The sequence below is a fragment of the Adiantum capillus-veneris genome, chromosome 30, assembly GCF_014529385.1.
Source record: "Adiantum capillus-veneris isolate H3 chromosome 30, ASM1452938v2, whole genome shotgun sequence".
NCBI lineage: Eukaryota > Viridiplantae > Streptophyta > Polypodiopsida > Polypodiales > Pteridaceae > Adiantum > Adiantum capillus-veneris.
This window is the reverse complement of record NC_140960.1, coordinates 38164328-38177257: the sequence shown is the minus strand read 5'-3', so window position 1 is coordinate 38177257 and position 12930 is coordinate 38164328. Positions and strand designations below refer to the sequence as shown.

Genomic DNA, 12930 nt, shown 5'->3' with positions numbered 1-12930 from the left:
ATAGAAGATAGATCATTGTGAGTTGCTATGGATGCCGCATTCACTCGGTCGTCTTGAGAGTGCATCGACCACTTGATTATGCTTGCCACCAATGTGACCAATATGAAAATGAAATTGCGAAAGGAAATTTGACTATCTCATTTGTTTGTCGGAGAGCTTGGTCTGCTTCATGAAGTACTTAAGGCTCTAGTGATCCGTTCGTAGAATGAAAGGAGTCCCCAATAAATAGTACTTCCATGAGTCTAGAGCATGTAGGATTGCTAAGAGTTCCTTCTCATATATCCCTAGAGTTTTCTCAATAGGTTTGATCCTTCAACTTTTGTAGGCTATGGCGTGCCCTGCTTGTAGAAAAACAGCTCCAAAGGCAATCACCATAGGCGTCGCATTGAACCTCAAATGGCTTTGAGAGATCTGGTAGTGTAAGCACAGGTTGAGAGATAAGCTTCTCTTTAAGATAAAAGTATTGTTCTTCTTGGTGGACCATATATGCCTAACGCTTTTTTTGTTAGGTCATGTAATGATCCCGCGATTTGTGAGAACTTTTCTATAAAGCGTCTATAGTATGCACACATACCTATAAAGCTTCTTAGTTCATGCAGATTCCTTGGATTAGGACATCCTTTTATAACCTCTAATTTTGATGCATCCATTTGGATGCCATCTTGAGAGATAATGTGACCTAAATATTGAATCTCTTGTAAGAAGAATTCACTTTTCTTTCATTGATATAAAGTTTATTCTCGCGTAAAACTTGCAATATTACCTAGAGGTGTTGCTTGTGTTTGTCTAATGAATTAGAGTAGATGATTATATCATCAAATAACACTCTAATAAAGGTTTGGGGAGGCCTGAATAGCTTCTCCATCAGGTGGTTAAATGTGGTTGGTGCATTGGTCAAGCCAAAAGGTATGACAATGTACTCGTAAAGACCAAACGTAGTGAGAAATGTGGTCTTTACAATGTCTTGATCAACTGTCCTTTTGATGGTAGCCACTTTTTAGGTCAATCCTACTGAAGTAGGTGGACCCGTGTAGCTTATCAAATAGGTCTTCTACCCGTGGAACGGGAAACCTATTCTTGATAGCGATCCTATTTAATGCTCTATAGTCGACGCATAATGGAGTGCTATGGGGCTTGCCTATGGCTTAACCATTATTGAGCTATTAGAAGCTTGATAAGAGCCGGTGTTGTCTTGGCTCTGTTAAACCCTCTCTTCTATTCCTTACAATTAATAATATTCGAGCCATGGGTATAGATGCTTGAGTTCTTATCTTTGAAGATAAAGAGGAGTAGCAACTAGGGCTTGAAGTGCCAAAGTACAAGTAAAAATTTACACCTAAAATTTTCTAGTATGGCCAACAAGGGAAAAGAGATTGAAATGAATGTTGATAGCTTTGATTTTGCTAATGAAAGAGCAACTAATGATGACCCTATGCTATCTTGTTTCTAGGCTTCAACAAGGCCTGGGCAATCCATCCCTCCCAAGGTGAAGTGCTACAGCAATTACGCACCCACGGTATTCTCCAAACTCCCCACCAAGAAGAGAGAGTACCTAGGAAAGCTCCTGGTGAGACTTCGAAAAGAGGACTCTCTCCGATAAGGGAAGAAGAGGAGGATCCGCACGAAGGGCTCAAAAACTTACTACTCTTCGATGAGGAATCTCCCTCCCAAAGAAGAACTCAAGTTTCAACGGAAGAGCCCCCACCGAAAGAACGAGAAAGAAGTGAGTATCCTGCCACCTCGGCGGAGATGGATCCACAAAGACGGCGGGAAAAACGCTCTCCAACACCCCCTAAACGGAGAAGACCATCGCACAATTGTCCACACCATAATTCAAAGAGGCATGACAGAAAACAATAGAAGAAAAAGGTGATAAAGAGGTCATCTTCTCCATCTTCTTCATCCTCTTCCTCTTATGAAGAAAGTGATGGTGCAGACAAGGAGAAACAAGGGAAGAAAAAGGCGAGAAAGAGGTCACCCTCTTCTCCATCCTCCTCATACTCTTCCTCTTCTAAAGAAAGTGATGGTGCAGCTCTCGAACCCCCGAAAGAAGAGGCCATAGGAAATCCTATGCGCCCTGGAAAAGGTCATCCAAGCTCAAAAAGTTCAAAGAGGGAGAAAAGAACATCTCTTTCCTTACCTAGGATGGCACCTTTGGTGCTACAAACAAAGTCTTGGTCTTTATCTAATAATTCAATGCGGCATTTGGAGATGAGGGCTTCAGGAGTCCTGTAAGCTACGTCATGTAGCTACGCATTTTCAAAAGTCCGCCAGGCAATGGTGGTCTAGCCTACGAGAAAATGGTGAAGCTCCACGAACATGGAAAGCTTTAAGAGCTTCCATCATGAAGCAGTTTTTGGCTACTGATGCCAAAGACAAAGTACTCACCGAATGGTGAAGCTTGAATCTCTCTCCCTAAGAATCTATTCACAAATATGTAAACAAGTTTTGGGATTCACATCTCAAAGCCACTGTCTACAAAAAGATAGATTTTGGAGATCAAAAACAACAACTTTTTGCGGGTTTATCTCAGGATATGGCAGAGTATGTTAACTCCCAAAGGCCACTCACCATATCTGCGGTCATACGCCATACCATTGTGGCTTCAAGAATCAACTTCCAACAAAGGGCTAAGAGAAATCTTAAGCCCATGGAAAACAAGGACCGTAGTGAGCCTAAGGGGAAGGACAATGTAGAAAGAGGTAATGTCATAAAAACTAATATCTAATTCTCCCAAATGATTTTCTCATGTTAAACTAATCATTTAATATAGGGAAGTACCAAGGGAGTAAAAGATAGAATATTGGTAAGGCTGCCAGACTGGTCTCAGCAGGGAGCCAAAGGAGAGAAAATAGGGATCGGAAGAGAGACAGTCTGCAAAAGATCAATGCTCTTCAATGGGGCTTAAAAGACCTAAGGTTCAGCTCCATTAAGACTTCCATAGGCTAAGGTTCCAAAAATTAACTAATAAGTCCAATGGCCAAAGGTGAAAAATATTGGATGGTTATGGGAAGACTAAAAAGTCTTTCCACGTCCCTAGGAAGGAGGGGGCGAGCCCTAATGGTAGGGGATGAGAGAGAAACACACACACACACCCAAGCTCTCCCCAAAGGGAAGAATGGACACATGGCAGGCTCCTAGGCCAGTTGCCCCCAATTTCCCCTCAAATCCTATCGGATGGTCATAGAGGTGGACCAATGAGAATTAGGCGATTAAAATTAGTCTAATCAATTTAAAATTGCTTGATAAAAGAATCAATAGAAAGTAAGCTCCCTAGAAGACTATTGGACAGTCTACCAAGGGGTCCAATGAACATACAGCAGCCCAATGGCTTGCTTGATTCCTGTTGGTGGCCAGAAGACTAAAAGGTCCAATGAGAGTTTAAATAAATTATTTAATTACCTAAAGCTCTTACAAAAGGGAAAAGGGGGACACATGCCACAAGGCTATCAATTATGCTTTTAATTTGTGATTGGCTAAGCTTTGCAGGAGCCAATAGGAAGCCAGCAAGAGCAAAAAGCAAGAGGGGTCAACCAAGTAGAGAGAGAGTTGGCATTTTTAGTCTAACTCACTTTGCTACACACACACACACACACACATACACACACACACACAACTTATGTGTTGAGCAAGAACTCCATATCCTTCTCCAAGCATTGAGAAGTGGAGGCATACACCAACAACTCTTGGCTATGGAATGCAAATCCAACCAAGAGCCAAGCTTCAATGGCATGCTCATCTCCTCTACCATGCTAATTACTAAGCTAATCTATGCTATTAGAGTAATTATGTGAGGAGAATACTTATTTCATGTAAGATACATCTTCTTCCTCTCAATCTTTCCTCATTCCCTGCTAGCTCTCACGATTTTTGAAGGTGTGTGAGGTCTTGGGACTGAGGCTAGGGACACTAGGTGTGTTTTTCAAGCATAATTTGGTGCATGAAGCTTCCATCTTCATTGCACCAATGAGTTTCGTCAAGGAACACAAAGCTTGTATCGTACAAAAGTCTCCTTTGATGGGAGAAGCTATAATACAAAGCCTTTTTGGAGGGGGGACCGGCTCCATGTAAATTCGGTCCTCAACTGTTGTCAATTGTTCTATTTCTCTCTCTTTTCAAGTATTGTCTATGATAAACTAGTTAGGTGTAGATTTCTATGTTGCTCTCAAATTAAGTACTCTCTCTATGCTCATTAGGAACTCGTTCTTAATGAAATGCTCACTATGTTATCAATTTCCGCTACACACAAGTTACTAGTGCATTAGATGTTACATTGGTTTTAGAGTTGCACCATGACTTTCTTCAGAAGAGGAAGATTATGAGGAGGATGGAGAATAGGGTGACCTCTTTCTCGCCTTTTTCTTCCCTTGTTCATCCTTGTCTGCACCATCACTTTCTTCAAAAGAGGGGTTCGCGGCATTTTTGGCAAATTTTCAAGAGTGTCCAAAGTTGCCTGAGAGGCTTCCAGAGGGACCTCTTGGACATGCACTCAAGGCCCGAATAGCCTCATTCTTAGAAGTAAGGATGGGCCGTTTTCTGGACGGACCCTCCATGAGTTGGACTCAAGTTAGCTAACGCGAGCCTCCCAGCCTGTGCGTCCAAAGTTGCGAGGAATTGGCCTCTCAGTGAAGGTTCCACCTTGAGTATCCCGTAACACTTGGTTTCAGAGCTAACTTCCCATCTACCAACGGCGGGTACTCATAAGCAATGTACGCAAGATCTCCTGCCAAGATAAGTCACTAAAGGTGCGAGCTAGCGATGCAAACGCACTGGGTCACCAGGAACGTGACCGGGGTTGCAAAACGATGTGACTCCAATGGAAAGAGGAATGTAAATCCTATGCCTAATCCACCGCAGTACAAGGCAAAGGAGGAAGAGTTGAGGCTTCTTCACCATCTGGGACAACGAGATGTCTCCATGATTTAGTCTAGAGGGACTCATCGAGGTTAGGCTGGAGAGCCACCTCTCAACAGCAGCATCAATGAGATAGGTGTCCAGAGAGCCTCCTTCCCATCAAGAAAGCAATCAACAAGCCGGCCAGAGAAGGACGGCGCCTCATCAGTGTGAGGTCAAGAGTACCTCTTGAGAAGAATTCAATCGGCAGGTGAAGGCAAGCAGACCACATCCTAGCCCCAATGTAAAACAGGTAAGCCAAGCAAGGCAATATCCCCCAACTCAATCAAGACGCAAGCAAGAAGCAAGAACAAGCCCCTGAACTTCACAAGCAGGTGACATAGACCCGTGCATAGACCCATCAAGCAAGAACGCCTACGTTTGGCTCAGTCAGGAGCCCTTACAGGTAACAGCAGTGCATACACCTACATTGTGCGTCCACATTAGGCTCAAGATAGGAGGCCCCACCTACATTTCTTCAAACACATTGCACAGAAACCCTACATCAGGATTATAGGGGATCCAAAACGAGGAATCCATGGAGAATCAGGATGAGTGATTCTCAACTTCACCCTTTAGGCCACCAGAGACGGGATTGTCAAGAACAAATCGAAGCTCTTTAAGAGCAGAAAAGACAGATATGAGCATCCATGCTCAATTCAAGACAAGTCTTAAAGGGGCTAGCAAGGATAGAGCGGATTGGCGATCTTCTTCTTTTCGAGTTATCTTCAAGTCTTGAACTCAAGTTTTCAAGACTCATATCCAAACACCCAGGTTCAACAGAGTCCCTGAAGTATGTCAAAATTCCAAGGGATCAATGGGATTTTACCTTGGCGGGCGGCAAAGTCTGAGGAAAACCTTGACTTGCAAGAAAATCGGATAGACTTCATCTATTTGGTCAAGCGGGGTGACCGATGCTCGATAAGTCTTGAAAGAACTTCGAATATACCTTACTTCAACCATAGGTAAGGCTCAATCAAGACACCGTGTCTACAGGAGCACTCGAGTAGGTGCTTCAAGCAGGAATCTCAAGGTTACCGAGCCCTCTCAAACCCAATCATTCGCCCATAGTACCTAGACGGTGAGTTGAGTAGAAAAATTTAGGTCAAGACTATGCTGCATCGTTCATCGTCCCTAACTAGGTCCATCATGCACCCCACGGCACCGAGCTATGGTCTGCCAAGATCGGGCGTTGGTCATCACCGCGGAGCCTCAAAATCAACCAAGGCCTAACATTACCCCCCCCCCCCCCCCCCCCCCCCCCCCCCCCCCCTCCTCCCAAGAAACCTCTTGTCCTTGAGAGTGGCATTGTTGGCATTGGACTCTCCCCAGGTAATGCCTTGGAGGGTGTAGACCTACGTGCGTCCACTAAGTGGCATAAAATTGGATTGCTTCTGGGTGCTCTAACCTTTGATGGCAATGTCATTATTAACCCATAGCAGCAGTGCTGGTTTATTGGCAGAAGGTTGTGAATACCAAGTCCATTTGACACTTTTTGATTGGGATGATAGGTAGAATTTACAAAAGTGGGCATAGACCACCTATTGCGTTGATCTATGCCGAGGGAACTTGTCTGTTCCGAATATACATGAGCTGCCTTAACGATGCAGCACTCGTCTTCAAGTGTGAGAACTAAGTCGCAAGATCTTGGTTGATTGTGTGGGTGTGGGAGTAGTGTGCATCAAATAGATTTGCCAGTCTTCACAACTCCATCATGGAGAGTAAGTACTCTTCAAAGTCAATCCTTGGGCTTAATTGCCGAGCCTTGCACGCATGGCTCCTAAAGATTTGGCCCGCCGTTCTTGAACGCGGAGGTAAACGGGGATTCCGTCTCACACACGGGCCTCCAAGGCAACATGACCCGTGGGTGAAACGGAGCACCCTGCTCGCATGCGGGGCTCTGCTTTGGGCCGTCGGTCACTACTCGTCGATGAGCATCAGCGACTCGCTATTCATGGACCACTTGTCGAAATTTGACGTTTAGATACTCCGTGTGGAGGTCTTGATGTCCTCTTCAAGATCAGCCATTCACATTCAGGAATGTGCGCTCCAGATGAGCATCATTTGCTCGCAACTGTTGTCAGTAGATTCAACCTAGCCCACCGGCCCGAGACGGACCAAGGTATTTTCGACAAATTTTCAAGATTGTCCAAAGTTGCCTAAGAGGCTTCTAGAGGCACCTCTTGGACATGCACTCCAGACCCAAATAGCCTCGTTTGCTTATTTATACTAAAAGACGCTTTTGCACTCAACTCAAACTTTCACCACGCGAAGCCACGACGGCAACTCTCGCACATTTCAAGCTAGAAGTGAGGACGGGCCATTTTTTGGACGGACCCTCCATGAGCCACACCTAAGGGGACTTAAGTCAGCCGAACGCGAGCCTCCCAACCTACGCGCTCAAAGTTGCAAAGACTTGGCCTCTCGGTGAAGGTTCCACCTTGAGTGTGTTAGGAAATAAGACGTAGCTAAATAGATAATTGAGTAGATTACTTAATGGAGAGAGACAGATTTATATACACGAGATTATAGAGTAGAGAGAGAGAGAGAGAGAGAGAGAGAGTACACACGATATACGTGGTTCACCCAATGTGGGCTACGTCCACGAGAAAGCAGCCACTCAATGGCTTTAGTACTTCAGAACAAGAAGTAGTTTACAAAAGGATTATACCCTTAATGGAGCTCCCGCCTTGCTTCACTCTCACCACCTCACACTCACCTTGTTGCATCAACTTCACACTATGAAATGTGTGTAGAAATGGCCTCCTTTTATAGGCCAAAAGGGCTGCCCTCTTTTATGAGAGAAAGCCATGTGTAGCCGCCCTTGTGCGAATAAATCCAAATCGGACCCTCCAATCCGCCCATGTGTGGCCGTCCTTCAGAAGAAAAGTCTGTTTTTGAATTCGGCCACCGGTCATTGAATTCGGCCACCGGCCACCGACCATTGACTTTCGACCACCAGCCACCGGCCATTGATTACCGGCCAACCGACCGATTGTTTTCCGACCACTTTCTGGCCGCCGTTCGGCCATAATATTCCGGCGAAAAAAAAAAGTCTCGAGGCCTCCGCTTCCGAGGCCTTTAAAGTTGCCCCTGATTCTTGTCCATGAAAATTTTGGTTTCCGTTGAGTGATTTTCCTTCACGCACGATGGCTTCTCCTCATAATGGGGGCCTTGCAAATGTGCACTTTTACCACAGAAAATTACAAGGGTAAATCAGGCTCCATACTTAACAGAGTGTCCTAAGCACACTCATAACACTCACCCCCCTTCATTTATTGCCTTGTGTTACTTAGTGTTGAGAGAAGTAAACATAGAACTCTTCACCAATGACTCCCACTCTAAATAGAACGAGGATCACCAGAACTATTTCACCACTAAAGTACGCTTTTTTACCCCCATAAAAGTTTGGCCACCTCTTTTTTGGCCTACCTAAAAGGGCAAAGGCTATACAATTCACTTCCCTATTTTATCTAACTAAAAAGGAAATAAAATCTCACTTGTTTTCAGGATTGAAAAAATTTAATGATTGCTTTATAGAGATAGTGGGCAATCATTAAGATGAGAGGGAATTCAGGCAATGATGGTGTGATCTTTTTTTGGGGTGATTTTATAAGTTGGTTAAATGATGATGTTGTCACAATCTTAGCATCAAAGTCTTCCTTTTCATTCCTTTCCAAAATCGAGTTTTCCAGTTACCCGCTCTAACTGATCATGAGCATGAGCATTACATTGATCATGTTGATACGGCACTTGCTCGTTCATAATGAGTGCAAATTTGAAATCTAAAAATAATAAGTTAGTGCAAAGTGTATGGCAACATTGTACAGGTTAGTTGCAGTGATCATGGTAATACGGCACTTGATCATTCATAATGAGTGCAAATACGAAATCTGAACATAATAAGTTAGTGCAAAGTGTATGGCAACATTGTACAGGTCAGTTAGTCTTCCCTCTCAATATACCGCATTTGAATGCTAGTTCTCCAAACTGCTCACATCCAACCGTTTTGCACGCATCCAATAACATATCCCACATGGCAATCTTTTGGCAGGATGGTCTTGTTTCTATTATATTTAGAGCTGTATCTAGCTCTCCTACATGGCTAAAGAATTGAACTACACATGAATAATGCTCAAGGGATAGAGCAATGCCATAATGTTTGGCAATTGCCTCACAATATGAGTTATCCCCACTAGGAAAACCTAGAAAATTGTACGCTCTAAGCACAACCAGCAATGAGATTGAGTCAGGCTTTGTACCTTCTCCTACCATGCTGTTGAAAATCTTGAAAACATCAGCTGTCTGTCCAAGTTTTGCATATCCGGACATAAGCGCAGTCCATGAAACCACGTCTCGAATGTGAAGCCTGTCGAAGACGCGATAAGCTTCCATTAGACGGCCACATTTTGCATACATGCTTACAAGAGTATTTCCAACTTCTCCATGTAGCTCTTCTTGTAGCAATCCTCTTTTTTGAATTTCACCATGTAGCTCTTCACCTTTACTTATGGCCCCTAAATCTCTGCAAGCATTCAAGCTGCAGATGAAGGTGCTTGCATCCGGACAGGCACCTGCTAGCTGCAAACAATCAAAGGACTCCAAAACCTTGTCATTTTGCTCATAATAGGTATAGTCTTCCATGAGCCTATTCCATAAAACAGCATCCCGACCATGGTATTTGTCGAATATGTGCTGCGTTTTTGAAAGGCAGCCACATTTAGCATATAGATGGACCAGTGCATTAGCAACCATGATATCTCCTTCCAAAAAACTCAAACTTTCTATCTCAGCATGAAGTTCTTCAACCTTGTTCAATGCCCCTTCAATTTCACAAACTCTTAAGAAGCTAACAAAAGTGACAGCATCTGGCAAGATTCCTTCCAGCTGCATCAGCTTCAAAAACCTTAGTGCTTCTTCCCAATGCCCATGACCAGCAAACCCTGTAATGATTATATTCCATGAAACCACGTCTCGGCAAGGAAGGTTGTTAAATACTTCTTGTGCTCTTGAAAGCAGGCCATTCTTCATGTACATATCCACCACACTGTTGCCAAGTAGAGAGTTTCCATCAAGAAGATAAAGCCTTTCAACCTCTGCATGTAAATTTGTACCCTCTTCTAAAGCCCTTAAATTACCACATGATTTCAAGTAGCAAACAAAGGCCGCAGCAGTTGGAAAAAACCCCTCATGTAACATTTGATCAAAACAACTCAGAACTTCCTCACAAAAACAATGTTCTTCATACCCTGCAATAAGAGCAGCCCAAGTGACAAAATCACGAGATTGCAGTTTGTCGAAAACTTTTTGTGCAACATTAAGTGAGCCACATTTTGCATACATGTGGACTAATGTGTTACTAGCAGCAAGATCTTTTCCTAACAAGCCATAACTTTCAACCTCAGCATGTATTTCTTGGCCCCTTTCTGAATCTCTAAGAATCCCACAAGCTTTCAAGCTGCAAATAAGGGTTGAAGTATTTGGCCAGACACCATGCAACCGCATTTGCTCAAGACAGTTCAATGCCTGACTACCATAGCCATGTTGTACATAACCTGTCATTAAGGCATTCCATGAGGTCACATCCTGGACCGGAAGTTTGTCAAACACTTGTGCTGCTCTTTCTAGTAAGCCACATTTGGCATACATGGTCACTAAACTGTTGCCAACAACACTGTCTCTTTCAAACAACCCTTGTCTTTCAATCTTGGAGTGTAACTCTCTTCCCCAGTCTGTTAATCCTGTGCTAGCACATGCCTTCAAGCTGCAAATAAAAGTGCAAGGGCTAGGAGAGACACCCTGTAATTGCATTTCTTCAAAGCATGTCAGGGCCTCCTCAGCATGTCCATGTTCTGCATACCCTCCCATCAAAACATTCCAACTGACTGCATTTTTCGATGAAAGCTTGTCAAACACTTGCTGTGCTATTGCAAGTAAACCACAATCAGCATACATCTGAATCAAGGTATTGCCAATCACAAGTTCTCTGTCCATTAATCCCTCTCTTTCTATCTCCGCATGTATTTGGCGACCTCTGCCTGAAGCTCCTATGCTACCACAAGATTTCAAGGCATAAACAAATGTGATGATGTCCGGGAAAACACCCTCACAATACATCCTCTCAAAAGACTGAAGAGTCTCCAGTGCATATTCATGCTCAGCATATGATGTAATCAAAGCATTCCAAGAAACAACATCCCGTACTGGAAGCTTCTCAAACACTTGTTGCGCACATAAAAATAAGCCACATTTGGCGTACATGTCAACCAAGGCATTTCCAACAGCAGTGTCTTCTTTCAGCAATCCACGCCTTTCAATCTCAGAATGTAATTTCCAACCCTTGTCTACTGCTCCAGTGGACCCACAAGCCTTTAAGCTGCAAACAAAGGTAACCGGATTTGGGGAAATTCCGTTATGCTCCATTTTCTCATAGCACTCAATTGCCTTCTTCCCTTGCCCATCTTCTGCATATCCAGCTATAAGTGCTGTCCATGAGACTACATCCCGGACTACAACATTGTCAAACACCTCTTGGGCACATGTTAGCAACCCTAACTTGACATACATGTCAATTAAAGTGTTGGAAACAAGTGGGTCTTTTAAAAATCCCTCTCTTTCAGCAGCAGCATGTAATTCACTGCCCCTCTCTATTGCTCCAATGCTGCTGCAAGCTTTTAAAATGCAGACAAAAGTTGCAGAATTAGGAGAAACTCCTTCAAGTTGCATCTGCTGGAAAAAGTCAAATGCCTCTTCAGCATAACCATGCTCAACATAGCCTGCAATCAATACTGTCCACAAGACTACATCTCGGAAAGGAATCTTGTCAAATTCTTGTAGTGCTATTTTAAGCAGACCACATTTGGTATACATGTCCACCAATGAGCTACATACAAGCAAGTTGCTTTCCAATAACCCATGCCTTTCAACTTCATCACGTATTTCTCTGCCTTTGTTTATAGCTCTTAGGCCACCACAAGCTTTCAAGATGCATATGTATGTGACAGCATTTGGGGGGACATCTTCCTGCTTCATGACCTCGAAAAACTTGAGTGTTACTTCACCATGCCCATCTTCCACATATCCGGCCATTAGTGCAGTCCATGAGATAACATCTCTTTTAGAAAGCTTGTCAAACACCTGCTGTGCTTTTTCAAGCAAACCCAGTTTGGCATAAAGGTCAATCAAAGTGTTGCCGATGAAGAGATCACATTCAAGCAAGCCAACCCGGGCAACATCAGCATGTATAAAAAGGCCTAGGTCAAGGTTTTTGAGCTTTGTGCAAGCCTTTAACAATGTCACGTACGTATGCCCAGTGATGCACACAGAACCATCCTTTGGCATTTGTTGATACAGATTAAGAGCTTGCTGAGACATACCAGACTTGAGTTGGCAAGTGATAAGCGTGTTCCATGAGCACTGGCTACGATGTGACAGCTTATTGAGAACATTGAATTGCTCAGCATTTGGCATGCTTTCAACTTTTGTTAAGTAAAAATTGTTGGCATTCGCATTTGATGGATAACCTTCTGGATCAACACCTGAGTTATTAAGCAAGCAAGTGCATTCTCTTGATTGTGTTTAAGCAAGCAAAGGTCCATGGCATGTTCTTTCATCCTGGAACGGGAATGCCCGATCAAAACATGGCGTAGAAGCTTGTTGAGCGCTGTCTTGTAATGCGACTTTCCCATATCATGCCCACATGCGTTTGTGACGGCTGTCGCAGAACACAAAACGTACTCAAGCTTGATCGGGCTCTTTTCTTCTTCTTCTTCTTCATCTTCAGTTATGGGTCATCCGCCCTTGCCTACTCTGATGATCAAGTCTGTATGAAATGGACCGGCCATACAGCCATGGCGGATAGGCGGACTATGCGTACAAGCATATTCAAGAGAGAAGCCCTTTCCTGCCATTTCGAGAGCTAAAGACGAATCAACCAAAATAGGGCACCCACATGTTGAGTGTGGGTTTTTTTTTGAGATACGAATTGAGATTCCGTCAATCGGAAATTGAAAGGGGAAAAGGAGAGTAGTCGATATT

At 43.7% G+C, this 12930-nt stretch overlaps 1 protein-coding gene across 1 annotated transcript; it reads right to left on the bottom strand.

Moving 5' to 3' along the window:
* Positions 1–8832: 8832 nt before the first annotated feature.
* On the bottom strand, positions 8833–12363 carry LOC147417825 (pentatricopeptide repeat-containing protein At3g16610-like). Its single transcript, XM_086507046.1, has one exon. It carries the CDS (start codon positions 12361–12363, stop codon positions 8833–8835), a length of 3531 nt encoding a protein of 1176 aa, XP_086363172.1.
* Positions 12364–12930: the final 567 nt, after the last annotated feature.